Genomic DNA, 17,960 nt, shown 5'->3' on the forward strand with positions numbered 1-17,960 from the left:
GACGTCAGCGCCGCGCGCCCTGGACTCCGCTCCCAGAAGGCCGCGCGGGCCGCGGCGGAGGCCGGGGCGCCCCAGCGCGGGCTGGACGAGGTGGAGACCGGCGCTGCGGCGGGCGGGCGGGGGCGGCGCCATGACCTTGTTTCACTTCGGGAACTGCTTCGCGCTGGCCTACTTCCCCTACTTCATCACCTACAAGTGCAGCGGCCTGTGAGTGCGGGGCGGCCGCGGGGCGGGGGGGCGCGGGTCCGGGCGAGCCCTCACCGCCGGCTCCTGCAGGTCCGAGTACAATGCCTTCTGGAAGTGCGTCCAGGCTGGGGTCACCTACCTCTTCGTGCAGCTGTGCAAGGTGAGGGCGCCCAGAGCCGCTCGTCTGGCCCCGGGCTCGCCAGACCCAAGCGCGCCACCCTGCCCAGATCGCGCTGTGTGGTCCTCAGCTCTACCCAGAGAAGATGGGCTCTGGAAGGGTGGAACCTGAGGAGACGCCTGCAGGCAGCTTTTGCATGGCTGTTTTTGTAAGACTGAGAAAACTCGGTTGTATCGTTTGAAGGGGTTTTGTATGGTGAAGAACCACTCACCACCACCGGGTGCTGCAAATGCTGCTGGTCGCGGCCAGCCCACACACCTCCAGGTCTGACCCTGTAACCACCACAGAAAAGCTTCCAGGCCTCTTCCTTGCATCTCCACCGGTCCTGTAACCTTGCCCCCTCATCTGGTGGTCCCTCCCCATATGAGAACCCCAGGACCGTACACACTAACTTCCCCTACCTTGAGGTGACCTCTGTTTTCTGTTCTCAGATGTTGTTCCTGGCTACTTTCTTCCCCACCTGGGAAGGCGGCATCTATGACTTCATTGGGGTGAGTGGGGCAAGGAAGGGGGGAGGGAGTGCACAAGTAAGGCCTCCTGACATCTGTACTTACTCAAGCCTTAACCTGACCCACAGGAGTTCATGAAGGCCAGCGTGGATGTGGCAGACCTAGTAGGCCTAAACCTTGTCATGTCTCGGAATGCCGGCAAAGGAGAGTACAAGATTATGGTTGCTGCCCTGGGCTGGGCCACTGCAGAGCTCATTATGTCCCGGTGTGTGCAGGTTCCTGAGAAAGAACAACTGGGTTTCAGAGAGATTCTGGAGGGTGGGGGCTCAGATTCTGGGTGCTGAGGGTTTCTGGGTACTGGAGAATCCTTCCCTTTGCCTTTTTCAGTTGCATCCCCCTCTGGGTTGGAGCCCGGGGCATTGAATTTGACTGGAAATACATCCAGATGAGCATTGATTCCAACATCAGTCTGGTAGGCAGTGCTACCGTCCCATACACACCTTTTTGCTGGTGGCAGTACTTCTCCGCAATACTTGGCCCTGACTTCCCGCCTCCCTTCAGGTCCATTACATCGTTGCGTCTGCCCAGGTGTGGATGATAACACGCTACGACCTGTACCACACTTTCCGGCCAGCTGTCCTCCTGCTGATGTTCCTCAGCGTCTATAAGGCCTTTGTCATGGAGTGAGTTGGGTGGGATTCAAGGATGGGTCCAAAAGGGGGTGGATTATCTGTTTTCCTTCTTTCATTGCGATGTTTCCTCACAGGACCTTCGTCCACCTTTGTTCCTTGGGCAGCTGGACAGCACTTCTGGCCCGAGCAGTAGTGACAGGGCTGCTGGCCCTCAGCACCCTGGCCTTGTATGTCGCTGTTGTCAACGTGCACTCCTAGGCTTGAGTCCCAGGCATTCACATACTTTTTCCTTGTCTCCGGGTTTTAGTGAATTAAACCGTATTTGGGAAGTTGTTTCCGCCTACATTTCTCTCTGGAGCTGTCTACCAAGACCACTCTCACCTGTGTCCCCGAGGCCCTTGTTCTGGCTTTGGAGCCGGGTAGACAACCTGGCTCTGATGTGTCCTATGTTCCTGTAGCCGTTCCTCAGCTCTTTGTTTTCCCAGGGTAGACGGAAGGGCTTAAAGTATATAATATTTGAGCAGTGGCAAATTAGAGAACAGGTGGTAGAGGGGAGCTAGAATCCAAAGTTCTTGGGGACTTCTCACTGGTTACCTCCGAGACCCCTGTTCCTAATCTCCTTTGATCCACCCTTTATATGGCAGCCAAGGGGATCTATCCGAAACCCAGTCTTACTAATTCATCCTCCTCTCAACCATCTAGAGCTCCCCTTTGCACACTGAACTGTTGGGGCAGACTTCTGTGATTCTGAGTTCCTCAGTTCTATGCTCCTCAGATAAAATCCTGGTCTGAGTCTTCTTAGGGTGGAGTTCAGAGACAGCTGCAGCCAAGCAGAGCATTTGAGCCCCTAAATTTGGATGTTGTCCTGGATGCCACCCTCCCCATACCAACCTTTCCTTGATCCAGTGGGGTCAGCTCCCTGCCCTATTTCTGACCCCTCCCTGAGGGATGTCAGAAGCAGAGCTTTGAATTTCATGTTTTAGCTCCACCTTGATGCAAATCCTGCCACCCAGGAGAGTGCTCCCCAGCCCTGGTTTTCCCAGTGGAATCCCCCAGGATGTGAGACCGGGCAGTTGCCCCCTCTCTCACTCTACCAGGGGAGGTCCTGCCATAATGTTATTTAACTCTGGGCCTAGGAAAGCATCATGCACAGCTGCTCAGCTCTGCTATGGCAGTCTTGATGTTTTCAGAGGGAACATACAACCACTATCTAGCCCTTGTCCCTAGTCAAGACAGGGTCGACAGGTATCTTGGGAGAGGAATGGGAAAGTGACTTTGACTTGAAAAGGGATTAAAGCAGGTACTCTCCCAGTCCAGGTAGGTGGATGTGTAATGGAGTCACTTTCTCATATACCTTTATCCCATGCACCACCTAGCTCTTGACATGTTGGGACAAATGAAGTTTGCGGAAATTATTCAACAATTATTTGCTAAGCAGGGACTCCCAGGCCCCGCTTCTGGTGGCTAACTGTCTATGAACTAATCCCAGCTTCCATGGGATACAGACAGACCAGAGTGGTTGCGGGGGAGGGGGTAGCACAGGCCAAGAGGAATCAGGGCTGTGATGGGTGAAGCCTGGTCAGAGTGGTAGGACTGATGAGCTAAACTAGTGATCAGAGCTGTGATGGTAAAACAGTGGTGGTCCAGAGGAGCCAGCTGACTCAGACAGGTGGGGAGAGGGGTGAGGGGGAGGGCAGGCTGGGCTCCCTGGAAGAGAGATGTATGAGCTGAGACCTGAAAGATGAGTTAGTGAGACTAAGAGAACAAAACAGGTGTCCAGGCCTGTATAAAGGCCTTGAAGTCAAGGCCTTCCCTTTTCATCAAACAACTGGTTGGAACAAGTTCAAGGGGGCTTGTGAGACAGAAGTCAGGGTCTGGATCCCAGAAGGCTCTGAGGGTTGGGCTGAGGGCTTGACCAGGGACAGTGGGGAACCAGGGAGAGTTCTGTGGGGGGGAGGGGGGGGACGGCAGGGTCAGATTTGGCTTTGGGGAGAATGTGGCTAGAAAATCAGGACTGGACCAGGACAGGGATGGCAGAAGTAGGAGAGTGGCTATAAGCAGAGTAGAGGTGGTGACCATCAGCCTGTTTTTTTCTGTGTGGTAGGGGGATTGTGGAAATGACAGGTGAGAAAGGAGTACAGAGCCCTTCCCAAGGTCTCATCACATTTTCCTGGGAGGAGGAACCTACTGATGCGACAGTGGATGGGAGCAGGTTTGGAGGATGATACAGAGACCAGCTTGGGTCCTCTCAGACATGCCTGGGGAAGCTAGAAACAGATGCGGGTAACACTGCAGAGACAGAACTGAGATGTGGGCAGGGGCACTGATGAAGAGGAGGGAGAAGCCAGGGGCCTCGCCAGAGAGACTCATTAAAGAAAGGGAAAAAGAGACAAGAAAGGGTGGGGCCAGAGGGAGGTGGAGGGCCTGGGACGGGTATTTCTGGCAGTTGGAAGCTTAACTTTTCAGGTGAGGGTGTAAAGAGGAGCCTGTGAGTTTAATCCCAGGAGTAAGTTGGGATGCCCATTGCTTTGCAAAGGAATGAACAAGTGGAATCAGAGTGGAGACACCTGTGAAGGCTGGAGGGCGGGGACAGCCTGAGGTGGAAAAGATTTTGACACCCTGTGTCAAGGAGCCTCCCCAGAGGGAGAAGGGGTGCTGAGAGAGCCCAGAGGCAGTGTTTAGGTTAGTGGAATGGTAAAGAGTGCTCTGGAGGGTGGGTGCCTGTGGTCACATCCATCTCACCTTTAAATGCTGTAACCCTAGGCAAAGAAATGGGACTTTATTTTCCCAAGGAAGGATTATTGAGTACCTACTGTGTGCCAGGCTGTGTTTTAGGAACTGGAGATAACAGCCCTGAACAAACAGCCCCTAAGTTGTAGGATTGTGGGACCAAAGGGGCTCATGGAAACCACTTAAGATGGTGCCACACCAAATGAAAGAGCAGTCACTGTGAGCTGGTTTATTACTATTACGCAGACACAAGTGTGTTTTAACGAAGAGCCCCCAAGTACCCCACCTCACAGGAGCTACTAGCTCCTCCCCATCAAACCTGCCCCCTCAGATGGGGGCTTCCCCAGGCCAGCGCCGAGGACCCTTTTAGATGGGGAAGGGCAGTAGGGAGGGTCTCTTCAAGGTTGGGGTGCCATGGGCTACAGGAACAGACACAGGTCAGGCTAGGATTCTTGATTGCTCGGGTGTTTGAGTGACTGCCAGACAGTCCCATGAATCTTGCCCCAACCTGGCTGTGGTAGAGGCAGGGATGGCTTGAAGGCAGCGGTCCTTCTAATAGTAGAGTTCCTGGTCCCACCAGCCTGGGAGAGAAAACAAAGACTCAGTGCTGAGGGGAGAGGGGTCAGGAGGTGGGGCCAGGGTCTCAGCGGTTGTGGCAGTTTGATTTGGAGGTCAAATGTGAGGGTCAAAGGTCAGACAGGTGCTCTGAGAACAGTTCAGCCCTCAACCCCCAGGCCTCCAGTCTCCACACTCACTCCCTGGGCAACAGCGAACTCCAAGTTTTCGGATCTCATCATAGACGAAGATGAGGAGGCCAAAGGGCATGGGGACCAGCCACCACTGGAACCTGAAGGCACAGGGGAGATGACAAGGTGAGGGCCATCCCCAGTCTGTGTCCCACATGCCCATCCCTCTGCTCACACCTCATGACCCCTCACCGAATGGGCATGAAGTTGAAGATGTTGGGCATTCCCGGGCAGTAGCACAGGAAGCAGCCGATGCAGACCTGGAACACGATGGCAAGCACCAGGATCTTGTTCCTGCAGGTGGCACAGGGTGGAACAGGCTCAGACTGCCGGACTCAGGACAAAGCTTTTAGGAAATGGGGGCCAGATAGAAATAAGGTCCTGGGTCAGAAGAGGTCAGATGCCATTAGCAGCAGGGAGATGTTCTAAACATTTAACACAGGAGTGGCCTGCCCCTCCGCAACAGTGCTGGCCTATCAGCATCATCCTTTTAGTTGATGAAACATGGAGGGGCCAGTTGAAAGGCACATGGTGGGAGCTACTGACCAGCTATCGATAAGGAATATTAGCACCTGGCACTGGCACATCTGCACATTCAGTGCCGGTGTTCGCTGACTGCAGTAAGCCCTGGTCAGGACCTGATGGAAGTTGGGACTAGGGCTTGAGGACAGGGCTGGGGACACCTGAAGAAGCCCTGCTGGAAGGTAGAGAGGCGGCGTGTCTTTCGAATGAGAACGTCAGCGATCTGGCACATCTCGATGCTGATGAAGAACACGGTGTAGCAAGTGTACTGCTGGTACAGGCGCTGCCCAAATGTCTGTGGAACCGGGAACAAAAGCAGCCTGAGCCCAAAGGGAGAGCCTCTGCAGCCAGCCTGGCCCTCGGGCTGGGGCCAGGGGACCCTTAACTGCTCTTTCCCCTGCATCAGAGCCTAGGATGGGGGGAAAAGAGGCACAGGGTCTGCTAGGTTTGTAGGACCCCTCAGTGTGAGGCACAGAAGCCATCTAGTGGTGCTTGGATGTCAGTGCGTGGGTAAGTGACAGGTCATCCAATTGCTTTCATAATGAAAGAAGGGAGGTAGAATAAAACTATTTTTAATACCAACTCATTGTGTGGAGAACACTTACTATGCTGCAGGTACCAAGTGTTTCACATGTTTTATCTCATTTAATCCAATATTCCCATGAGATAGATTGGTGGTACTCAAACTTCCGTGTGCACCAGAACCCCAGAAGGGCTGGTTAAAAGATCCCAGGCCTGCCCCCAAAGTTTCTGACCCCAGAGGTCTGGGGGAGGAGCTGATAGTTTGCATTTCAAATAAGTTCCTATGTTATGCTGATGATGCTGGTCTAGGGGCCACACTGAATATCACTGAAGTAGGCATCAGTGTTCTCTCCACTTTAGAGGTGAGAAAATGGGCACAGTGAGTCAAAGCAACGTGCCCAGGGTTACACCACAGTGAGGAACATGGCATACTATATGAATCCAAGGCAGTCTGGCTGTAAGGTCGACATTCTTAACCATGGCAGTAAATGTTTAAGGGAAATAACCTGATCTGAGCTCTATAGGACAAGCTAAACACACCTGCCAATCAGGTCTGACCTCTGTGCTCCAAACCTTCATTAAAGTCAGCCACAAATGCATATACACTGTGTTAGTGATACAGGGGGAAATAACAGAATAGGGGCCTGGTTCCACACCTGAGATGATATGTTACTGTCAGGGCAGGGAGAGGACCATCTGCAGCTGGGATCTTCAGGAGAGTTTGGAGCAAGATACAGTAAAGAAAGGCCCTCTGCCCCAGAACTGGCAGGGAGCCCGGGTGTCTGGGATGCTCTGGCTGAGCTCAGTTTGCATGTGTACAACACACCAGATTGCTGGCATCGGAAATAAGGGAGTCATGGGACTCACCCACTCCTGGCCATAGCTGTCCTGCAGATCTTGTAGGTGGTGGTTCTCCCATTGTGGCCGCAGCCCCACGCACAGCAGTGGGAACCAGCCCTCCTGGGCCATGGCTGTGAAGTAGTCAGTGAAGCCAGCAAATGACTGGATGGCACCTGAGAGGGGCAGGGACACAGACAGAAACACAGAGACAGATACACAAAGTCAGGGACTTAGAAATGATGACATGGGAATGACAGGAGCAGACTTGGAGAGACAGATACAGAAAGACAAGGCCCCAGGAGATTGATAAGGACACTAAAGATGGCAGAGTGACAGAGACACTCAGAGAACTCAAAACTGCCAGAAGAAGGCAACAACCCAGAGACAGGATCATAGAGAACAGAGGCAGAGAAGGGATATAAAGGATCATAGAAACCATTATGTACAGATAGGACTCAGAATGGCAGAGGCCCAGGATCAAATGCAGACACCCAGAACAAGCCAGAGCCTCAGAGACCTCAAGGCAGGTAAGCGGCCCTGCAGGGGAGCCCCAGGCTTCCCAGCCCCGTGAGAACTCACCGATCTGGAAGTAGGAGTAGGCAGCCAGGGGCTCGTTGACTAATCGGTCACGCTTCGGGTTCCGTGGCCGCAGATGCATGATGTCACTCTCAGCCTTCTCATATGCCAGGGACACTGATGGGAACTGTCCAGAAGGAGAAGCAACCTGGGTTAAGGGTTCTCCTGGACCCCGGTCCCCTACTCTCTGGAGCTCTCTTCCCCATTGCCAGTGGGCAGGGATAGGACTGAGGTTAGGAGGTAAGATCTGCAGTGACCACACAGCCACACCTGCCTGAACAGCCTAGGTCCAGCTGGTCCCTGTCAAGCGTGTTGGCATATCTACTCCACATCTGTGTTCACATATGTCCTGCTATCTGTCTCTATCAGAACATCTGCATTTGTCTACACTATTACATATTCTCTCCCCATCTCTGTCTCTGTCTCCTCCCTTGCTGCTGCCACCTTCTCTTTTCTTCTCTGTCTCTGTTTTTTCTCTAGGGTACTCTAGTCTTGGGCCCCTCTATTTCCCTCCCTTACTTTGTTTCTCTGTCCCTGTCTCTGGTATCTTTCTCTGTGACTCTGTCTCTGCTTTTGTGACTGTGTCCCTGTTTCTGTCTGTCACTATCTTTGTTTCTCTGTATCCAGGGGTGGGGAACGTCCGGACTGTGGCCGTATGAGGCACACAAAATAATTTGGTCTGTCCCTGCCAAGGCAACCTTATGCAGGACTCAAAATCCAATAAATCTAGGAGCTTTTCTCATAGCAACATAATTTATATTAAGTGAATTATATTAAGCAAATGATGTTATAAATATCCAAATGGATCTCGGCAGAAAAAAACATGCTCCACCCCATATGTGTGTGACTACAGAGTGGCAGCAAGGTGTACTGATCAAGAGCACAGGCTCTGGGGGCATCTGACTGCCTGGCCTCATATCCCAGCTGTGCCACTTATTAGCTGTGTGACCTGGGGCAAGTTACTCAACCTACCTATGCCCAGTGAGCTCATCAGTAAAACAAGGGTGATAAATAAAGCCCAGGTCATAGAGTGGCTATGAGGACAAAATTAAGTAAATTAATGAGTGCCTGGTCCAGACTAGGCACTATGTAAGTTGTTGAATAAACATGTCAACATGGCCAGCCTCTGGCTACATTTGTGGCTCTTTCATATCTGTCTGCCTTGAGTCTATCTGATGGTATTTATTTGCCCATACCTAATGAGAGACGTCAGTCTATGATCCAAGTTTAGCCAGACATCTGTATCTGTCAATACTTTTGTTTATCTGAGTATCTGTATCTGAATCCATGTGTGTCCATGGGTTGTGTCCATGCCTACCTGAGCATCTACCCGTGTGTAGTTCTGTCTGTGTCTATCTTCCTGCCTGCCTGTGGTGGTCTCTACCCATCATATCTGTCTATGGACATACGTCTATGGCCACGTGTGGGAGAAGGCATGGAGCTGTAGACTCACAATGTCAGTGCAGAGTTCTATGAAGAGGATAGTGATGCACCCGAGGGGCAAGGGCACACTGACAGTGATGTAAATGAGGTATGGCGTCAGTTCCGGGATGTTCTTGGTCAATGTGTAAGCGATGGACTTCTTCAGATTGTCGAAGATCAGTCGGCCTATGGGAGTACAGTAGGCACCTCAGCCTCCTCACAGAACACTTCCTCCTGTGCCCACACTGCCTGCCCCTATCTCTGACCCAGCCCGGACCCTGCTCCACGCCTGTCACAATGGAGGCAAAGTTGTCATCCAGCAGGATCATGTCGGCTGCATTTTTGGCAGCATCTGAGCCAGCAATGCCCATGGCCACACCAATATCTGCCTTCTTCAGGGCTGGGGAGTCATTGACACCATCCCCTGTCACAGCCACGATTGCACCCTGCAGAGAGTGGGTGGAGGTGGGCAGGTGGTCAGTGAAAGGCTAGTCCAGGGCGAGCCCAGCCCTTCTGCCCACCTCCATCAGCAGGGTCGCACCAGTCGCTGGCAGCTCTCCACAATCACTAGCTTCTGCTGGGGACTGGTACGAGCAAACACCATCTCAGGGTGGGTGCGCAGCACCTCAACCAGCTCTGACGGGTCCATGTCCTTCAGCTGCATGCCATTGATCACACAGGCACGGGCATCCCTGGGGAGGAAGGTAGGAGGGCATCATCACTGGGGCCTCAGTCTGGGTAGGGCATGGGAAGATCCATGGGGAGAGCCGAAGGGGGCTTACTTCCGATTAACCTGGTCTACAGGCACACGGAGACGAGCAGCGATGTCCTCCACTGTCTCACTGCCTTCAGAGATGATGCCCACGCTGGCCGCAATAGCCTTGGCTGTGATGGGGTGGTCACCTGTCACCATAATCACCTGTGGGAAGGACCAGCAGACGCTTGACTCCTTCAGATCAGCCCATTCTTGCTGCCTTCCCTGGTGATACACTCATTCTTTATTCAACCAATTGTGACCATCTGCTATGTGCCTTGGAAGTAGCAGAGACAAAATAGACAAAAATCCCTGCCTTCATGGAGTTGACATTCTGATGTGAGAGACAGAATATTTTTAAATTAGAAATGAATTATATAGCATGTTAGAAGGAGGGGAAAATTAAACTGGGCAAAGGGGATGGCAAGTGTTGGGTTAAAAAAAGGGATGGTTCAATTTTAAGTGTGTCCAGAGAAAGCCTCATCAAGAAGGTGACATTTGAGCAGACACCTGAAAGAGGTGAGAGTTGGACACATAGAAATCTGGGGCGGGGTGGAGTGTTCCTGACAAAGGAAACAGCCAATGCAAAATGAGAGAGGTGAGAACATGCCTGAACTATTGAAGGAACAATAGGCAGGCCAAGATGACTGGAGAGGAGTGAACAAGAGGTCGAGGGCTAATGAATAAGCTTCAAAAAGTAACTGTACTCAGATCTTATAGGGTCTTCCAGACCATAGGAAAGACTTGGGGGCGGGTGATACTTGCTCAGCACTGGCTCTCCCACCCTTGATTTGTCTTTGGGGAACCACTCCTCCCCTCAGCTTCTAGTTGAGGTCTCTGGCCAAGATTGGGCAAGTAAGCCCAGACCTGGCCAAACAAGGTCTCTATTCCCCCAGCCACAGTGACTGTTTCAGAGAGGAACACGTGACCCAGTCTAGTGCAACTGCAAAAGGGGCACAGAAAGAGTGGGCGGCTAACCAGGTAAATTGGAGCTGCTGGGGGGTGGTCATGTTTGTCTATTAAAATGGAGGGACTGCTTGAGAATAAAGCCAGCAGAGAGAAAAGCCGAGCTGGCACATGAAGGGAAATTCCTGATGACACTGAATGTTTGGACCCAGCTATATCTGAAACTTCATTCCCCAGAACTTTTCGTTTCATGAACCAAACTAATCCCTTTTTGGTTCAAGCTATTTTCAGATAACACAGGGTTCCTCATCCCCAAATGCTGCCATCCTCTGTTCTTGCCCCTGCTGGTCCTTTCTCAAGTGGTATACCCGGATGCCTGCTGTGCGGCACTTGAGCACAGCATCAGGGACAGTGGCCCGGGGCGGGTCTATCATGGATACAAGTCCCGCGAAGCACAGGCCACTGGTTGGAAAGTTCATGGCCTCCACGTCGAAGGCATAGCCAGGCGGGTAGTCCTTCTCACTCAGGTAGAGCTGGCAGAAGCCTGATCAGAAGAGAGGAAAAGTCAGGAAAGTCCTGGGTGGACCCTTTGCTAGCAAGGCCAGGCCCCTTGCACCAGGCCCTGTGCTGAACCCTCCATTCACATTATCTGAATCCATCCTCACACTCACCCTATGAGCCTACTAGGATCCTCCTCTTGCAATTGAAAAAAACTGGCTTAGATAGGGGACAATTCTTGCTCCCATCCAAGTCATTGCACAGCAAGTGAAATGAAAACTCCAGAATTCGACCACAGGTCTGCGCCTTCCAAGTCCGAGGAAGGGGTTAGGAAAGTTTAAGGAGTCAGGACAAAATTGGGGGAGGTTAGAGGTCAGGACAAGGATTGGGGAAAGTCTTGAGTTGAGGCAGGGATTGGGGAAGGTCAAAGGGTCAAGAAGAAGACTGAAAAGTGGAGGTGAAAGCAAAGGCAGGTCATCAATTGGGGCAAGAGCTAGGAAAACCAATGGGTCAAAGGTCGGGTCAGGCTAGGGAAGGTCCAAGTGAGGACAGGTCCGGAGAGGCTGAGTGAAGGTAGGAATGGGGCATAGACAGAGATCGGGAGTGAAATGGGGGAAACAAAGATGAGTGTGTAGACTGAGGCAGATCAGCAGTCAGCCAGGAAAGGGCAGGGAGGACTGGCCTCGGTCTGTGCTACTGTGCTAGCTTCTCGCACACCGGTTACCCCCTCCCCACCCCGCACCGGCCGGCGTCTCACCCAGCACGCGTTCGCCCAGGCCTCCCAGGCTGAGGTAGGCAGTCTGGAAGGCCTCACGCCATTGCTCGTCCAGGGGCAGCTCCTGGCCCTTGATGAGGATGGAGCTACAGCGCTCCAGCACGCGCTCGGGGGCGCCCTTCATCACCAACACGTGCCGCGGGTCCCGGGGGTCCTCCAGTGTGTGGATGGACAGCTGCGGGGGGCAGGGGGGTGGTGATGGGGGGTTAAGGGGACGGCGCAGTGGGCCGGGTCAAGAGGGGAGGGGGCGGGGCTGACGGCGGGGGGCGCTGACCAAAGAGCCTTAGGATGACCGGGTTGGGGCTGGGCAGGTCCTCTCTGGAGGCCGAGGATGGGGGGGGGGGGGGGCGGGGGCGGAGGGGGGGCTGTAGTGAAGGGCCTGGGTGCCGGGAATGGACTGATTTGGCGCCGGAGCCGGTCCGGCGGGATTTGAATTGAGAGCTGCCACCTGTCAGAGTCCTGACAGCAGAGAGCAGGCAAGAGCCGGCGGCTAAGGGCTGGGCGCGGCCCGGCAGTACACGTTCTGGCGGGTGCAGTTGCAGACGGAGCTGGGCTTCGGAGGGGGCGAGAAGGGAGCCGGAGAGGGAGGCGGCGGCGAGGCCCGGCCGCAGGGCAGCCCCGGAGGTGGTGGAGACGCCCGTGGGCGGGGCTGGCGGTGGGCGGCCGGGGCGGGCTCCCACCTGGAACTTGTTGGTGGAGTTGAAGGGGATCTCGCAGACTTTGGGGAAGCGTTCTCGGTAGCCCATGGCGTTGCCCAGCGTCAGCTCGGAGAACTTGAGCAGCGCGGTCTCCGATGCGTCCCCGATCACGATGCGCTGGGAGCGGAGGGCGTCAGGTGGCGCCGGGTGGTACCAGGCTCCCGCTATCTCCCAAGTCCCCCGGCGCTCACCTTTGGCACGGGCACCGCGTCCTGGCCCGACTTGAAGGCAGCTCGGTTGCACAGGGTGAGCACGCGGCACAGCGCCCGCCATGTCTCCGAGGACTGGTCAAACGTCTGCCCTGGAGGACAGACGTCCAGGCTGGGGCCGCGAGGCCACTACACCAGATTGCAACAGACACAGAGCGGCGGCTCTCCCACATCACAACCGACCCCCCCCCCACCACCACCACCACCACCCCAATTTAGGACAGGATTCCCCTCCCAGACCTGTGTGGGACCCAAGCCCTCCCTTCATACCCCAGGACGGAGCCTTCTCTTCAGACCCAGTGTGGAGTCCCCTATGAGAGTCCCGTGAGACCCCATACCAAGCCCGCCCTGGACTCTGGGCCCATCTGGATGGAGTTCCTCTCCATTAATGCAAAGCCCTCCCAGGTTCTCTTCAGTAACCTCCGGGCTCCCATCCAAGCCTCCATCCTGCTCCAGGCCCTGTCTCTTCCCACTCCCAGACCTGACTGATCTTCCGTAGTGTCCGCTGAGTGGATGTGGTTGTCAAACCACAGATGGGACACAGTCATGCGGTTCTGAGTGAGGGTCCCCGTCTTGTCAGAGCAGATCACTGACGTGGAGCCCAGTGTCTCCACTGCTTCCAGGTTCTTGACTACACAGTTCTTGCTGGCCAGCCTCTTGGCTGTCAGAGACAGGCAGACCTGGGCGAAGGCGAGAAAAGCCAGCCTGGAGGTCAGTCTTAGCTTCCAGGCCCACTTCCCTCCTCTTGGCATTGGGAATCCTTTACCCCAGCCACAGTACTGATGATGCAGCATTTCCCCCACAAAACCCAGGCTTTTTCTTGCCCACACCCTTTTGTTCAACCTGTGCTTCCTATTTGGGATGCCTCCCCAATTCACCCCGATAAACATAGCCAGGCCCCTCTGTAAGCTGAGGTGCTGTAAGTTCACTTATCAACACAATTAAAGTGAGAAAATGTGGCCAGTGTGGTTCAGAGCATTGGCCTGTGCACTGGAGGGTCCCAGGTTCGATTCACAGTCAAGAGCATGCACCTGGGATGCAGGTTCGATCCCCAGCAGCAGTCAGTGCGGGAGGCAACCAATCGATACATCAATGTTTCTCTCTCTCTCTTTCTCTCCCCCCCCCTCTCTGCCCCCCATCTCTCGCTCCCCTTCCTTTCACTCTCTCTAAATCAATGGAAAAAATATATCCTCCAGGGAGGATTAACAAATAAATAAAATAAGAAAGTGAGCCTTCCCTCAGCCATCTCTGAACTGACTGTTGAAGGTTGCCCACACCCTCAAGCCTCAGCCTCCTTCGGTCAAGGACCCTGCCTTTCATCTCTGAGTCCTTAGCGCGTGGCACAGGACATGGTCCACAGAAGCCTCAGGAATGTTTGCTGACTGGATGGATAGGTGGAGGGATGGGGGTGGGAGGGAAAGAGGGATGATGAGAAGGTGGGTGGGAGGATGGGAGGTGAATAAATAGACAGGAAGTTGGGAGATGGTGGAGGGAAGCCGGGATGACTGGACAGATGGACCCCCTTCTGCCTCCCCAACTCACCGTGACAGTGGCCAGCAGCCCCTCAGGGACATAGGCTACCACAATGGCCATGAAAAAGACCATAGCCCGCAGGAAGGTGTAGCCAATGCACATGGCCACCACAAAAAACGTGGCACCGAAGAGGATGGCTAAGCCCGCAATGATGTCCACAAAATGTTCAATCTCGATAGCGATGGGTGTTTTCTCGTTTTCTACTCCAGAGGCCAGGGATGCAATGCGCCCGATGATGGTACGGTCACCCGTGTTCACCACCAGGCCCTGTGCTGTGCCTGCCGTGGGGCCAAGAGGGTGACTGAGGGCTGGGAGGGCAGCAGTGGGGCATGCACAGCAGTGTGGACTGAAGGAGGGGGCAGCAATGCAAGGCAGTGGAGGCAGTGTGGCCTGGGAGGAGCGGGGCAATAACAGGAGCTAGAGAGGTAGCATGACTTAAAGCGGTGGCAGTCGTGCGAAATGGGAGGCAGTGTGTCTCAGAAAGCAGCAGGAGAAGGGCAATGGGGGTGGGCTAGGGAGACCTGAGGCAGCGTGGTCAGCTGGGTGAGCAGGCAAGTCCTCACATACCCTCAAGGCACATGGTGGAGAAGAAGGCGATGTTGCGGGTCTCCAGGGGGCTCTCGTGTGTACACTCAGGGGAGCGGGTCTGTGGCTCCGACTCTCCCGTCAGCGAGGAGTTGTCCACCTTGCAGCCCTGGGCTTGGAGGATGCGGATATCGGCGGGCACTCGGTCCCCGCCTTTCATCTCCACCAGATCACCCACCACAAGCTGGTCGGCATTGATCTGGAACTTGTCCCCGTCTCGGATTACAGTTGCTTGCTGTGGGGCAGGGGCACCAGAGTTGTGGATAAGGGGTGGGGGTGGAAGTTGCTGAGTTCAGTGGGGTTGTGGGGAGATGAACAAGGGGGTGAGCTGAGGACCTATAGGGACAGAGGGAGGCCGAGTGCAAAAGGCAGGCCGGGCCTCATGGGAGGGGCCACACCAGATGCCAGGAGCCTGCCTGCGCCGGTGTGGAGTCTCTGGATCCTGAAGTGGTGACGGGCTGTGGGACCCACCTGGGGCACAAGGTTCTTGAAGCTGGCGATGATGTTGGTGCTCTTAAATTCCTGATAGTAGCCGAAGCAGCCGGTGACCACAACCACAGCAATGAGAGCCACTGCCAAGTACAGCTGGGGGAGGAGGGGAGGGAGTCAGCTTGTGAGCAGACGCTGGAAGCTCCCTGTACAAGGCCCCCGATCTGCACCCTGGTCCCCTGGGGTTCTTAGGGTCACTTCCACCATGATTTTCCCCACCCTACTAGGAATCCTTAGGCACTATTCCCTGTGGCTTTTGTCTCCTATTCTTCATATCCCACATTAAATGGCCCTGAATTCTCATTGTCTTGGGTATCCCATATTCGCTGGCCCCTGAATCCTAGGTCTCCCATGTCCCCACATCATAAGGCTTGTGCTCCATGTCACCAAGAACCTTGGTCCTATGTGTCCCCTTTTCCTGTGTTCTCCAAGTCTTGCATTCCACCCGTCCACTGCCATGGGTCTCCTCATACTCCCACATCTTATATTTCCTGGGCTCCAAGCTTCATATTCTATTTTCATAACCTGCCTGACATCATCTGTATCCTCTGGGCACAATAGTTCCTGTGCCCCCGTGTCCCCGTTTCCATGTGTCTGTAGTGCTGTCAATCTTATGCCTCATATTCTGTGAACTCCACAATCAGTGTCTCGGGTTCCAAATTCCAAGTTCCTATGTCCAGTGTCTCCCATGTCTGTATAATTCTGAGTCCCCATCCCAAGCCAAATGCAATGTTACATGTCCCTAAACCTCCATGTCTCTTGTTCTGACCCCTGTCATATATCTAATGTCCTCTTCTCCTCCATCTCGATATTCTCTGTGTCTCTGTGTTTCCCTGTCTGATGCCTGATGTCTCTCCATGTACTGTGTCCTGAGTCTTTTGTCCCTTATTCCCAATGTCCCCCGTGCCCTCTGTCCTTGATCTGTCCCATGTCCTCCATTCCCAAGCCCCAGCCCTTACGTATTGCATCTCTTTGTATCCCCCCTATGTCCTCCACACCCGGACATAATCTCTGTGTCTCCTGTCATCTTGGATCTGTCCCTCCCCACCTCCATGACCATGTCTTGGAGCTGCATTTCTGTGTCTCTGTATCTCCACCCTATGTCCCGGTGTCCCGAGTCTCACGCTTAATGTTCTCTCTCCTCCAGGGCCCTGTGTCCAGTGTCTGTCCTCCCCCCGCCCCCCACCCCCCGTACCCAGCACTCACATTGTCGTCAGTGGTGAGGTCACCCTCACTGGCTTGGATGCCAAAGGCAATGAGGCAGATGGCAGCAGCCACCCACATGAGGCACTGCAGACCACCTGCCAACTGCCGTGCGAACTTGACGTACTCGGGGGTGCCCTTTGGTGGCCGCAGTGCGTTGGGCCCATCCCGCAGCAGCAGCTCCGCAGCCAAGCTGGCAGACAGGCCCTGGGGACAGGGTGGGGCAGCAGTGGCTGCTAAGGGCTTTCCGCTCCCCATACACCCTTCTGTCTCTCCTTCCCGTGTCCCTCCCTCTGCTCCCCCATCTGTCTTGTGCCTCTTTCTTTCTTTCTCCATCTTTGTCTCTGTTCCTGTCCCTTTCCCCTTCCACCCTTCAGGCCCCCCCCTCTCTCTCTCTCAACTTTCTATCTCTGTATTCCTGATGTCTCTGCCCTGTTTCTCTTTCTTGCCATCTCTCTGCCTCTCTCTTTGTCTTTCTTTATCTGCTTCTCTCCTTTTCCCCTCTCGCTCGCGCTCTCTCTCTCTCTCTCTCTCTCCCCCTCCCTCCCTCCCTATCTACCTCTCTCTGTCATGCATTTTCCCTTTTTCTCCCTCTTCACCATTACCCATCTCTTCACCCACTCCTCCCTCTGCCCCCAACTCACCTTGGTCGCACTGGTCTGGTATTTCTGTTCCAGCTCTGCTACTGACAGCTGGTGGTCATTCTGTGTGGTGGGGGCAGGACATTCACTGTCCAGCTCTCACTGGCCCTCACCCCAGCCCCCTACCCAGCCCTTCAGCCCCATGCTCACAATCTCCATCTCCTTCTTCATGTTCTCCAGCTTCTCCTTTCTCTTGCCCCCTCCACTGCCTGCCTTCTTCTTGCTCAGCTTGGCTGCCATGTCCCCACCAGGGCCAGGACCCAGCTCTACTGAGTACAGCTCGTATTTCTCCTGGGGACAGGGGGAGAGGGGAGGCATCAGATCCCACCAGAACCCCTGCCTCCAACCTCCAACCCTCCACACCCCGGACCCCTGGCCCCAGGCCCCACTCACTGCCTTTCCCATGGTTCCCAGAGCGGCTGCCCTCCTTTGCCAATACAGAGCCTGGATGTGGACCAGCCCAGATATACCCAGGGAAGGAGGAGGTGGGGCAGGGCTGCCCGATTACAGCTGATTACAGGCCTCCTTGGGGTGACCTCTCAGGCATTCCTTCCTGGGCTGCCCAACCTGCCCAGACCCCATCGCAACCTGCCACCGAGATCAGGGAATCAGTAGGAATATCCATAGTGACAAGAAAATAGCAAACATCTATGCCAGGCCAAAACCGGTTTGGCTCAGTGGATAGAGCGTCGGCCTGCGGACTCAAGGGTCCCGGGTTCGATTCTGGTCAAGGGCATGTACCTTGGTTGCGGGCACTTCCCCAGTGGGGGGTGTGCAGGAGGCAGCTGATCGATGTTTCTCTCTCATCGATGTTTCTAACTCTCTATCCCTCTCTCTTCCTCTCTGTAAAAAATCAATAAAATATA

General features: G+C 54.5%; 2 protein-coding genes across 5 annotated transcripts; one reads left to right on the forward strand and one right to left on the reverse strand.

Moving 5' to 3' along the window:
• The first annotated feature begins 39 nt into the window (after positions 1-39).
• On the forward strand, positions 40-1,774 carry TMEM147 (transmembrane protein 147). 3 transcript variants are annotated; one of them, XM_079759551.1, is made up of 8 exons: positions 40-207; positions 277-346; positions 548-628; positions 796-855; positions 942-1,078; positions 1,201-1,285; positions 1,375-1,496; positions 1,580-1,774. In XM_079759551.1, the coding sequence occupies exons 1-8, from the start codon at positions 131-133 to the stop codon at positions 1,701-1,703; spliced, it is 756 nt and encodes a 251-aa protein (XP_079615677.1). In that variant the 5' UTR covers positions 40-130; the 3' UTR covers positions 1,704-1,774. The 3 variants fall into 3 exon arrangements, with proteins under 3 accessions (XP_079615677.1, XP_079615678.1, XP_079615679.1); XM_079759552.1 differs by lacking the exon at positions 548-628; XM_079759553.1 differs by lacking the exons at positions 277-346; positions 548-628 and having other exon boundaries at positions 70-207.
• A 2,953-nt stretch (positions 1,775-4,727) lies between these two features.
• ATP4A (ATPase H+/K+ transporting subunit alpha) lies at positions 4,728-17,499 on the reverse strand (the record flags this gene model as incomplete). Of its 2 annotated transcripts, none has more annotated exons than XM_079759511.1 (22): positions 4,728-4,756; positions 4,931-5,022; positions 5,114-5,215; positions 5,605-5,738; positions 6,833-6,978; positions 7,385-7,508; positions 8,835-8,989; positions 9,081-9,249; positions 9,372-9,495; positions 9,586-9,722; positions 10,832-11,007; positions 11,719-11,911; positions 12,417-12,551; positions 12,626-12,735; positions 13,125-13,323; positions 14,186-14,454; positions 14,744-14,996; positions 15,233-15,346; positions 16,457-16,660; positions 17,098-17,157; positions 17,245-17,385; positions 17,488-17,499. In XM_079759511.1, 22 exons carry the CDS (start codon positions 17,497-17,499, stop codon positions 4,728-4,730), a joined length of 3,078 nt encoding a protein of 1,025 aa, XP_079615637.1. The 2 variants fall into 2 exon arrangements, with proteins under 2 accessions (XP_079615637.1, XP_079615636.1); XM_079759510.1 differs by having other exon boundaries at positions 9,345-9,495.
• Between the last annotated feature and the right edge of the window lie 461 nt (positions 17,500-17,960).

This window comes from Cnephaeus nilssonii (assembly GCF_951640355.1).
Source record: "Cnephaeus nilssonii genome assembly, chromosome: 20".
Taxonomy (NCBI): Eukaryota; Metazoa; Chordata; class Mammalia; order Chiroptera; family Vespertilionidae; genus Cnephaeus; species Cnephaeus nilssonii.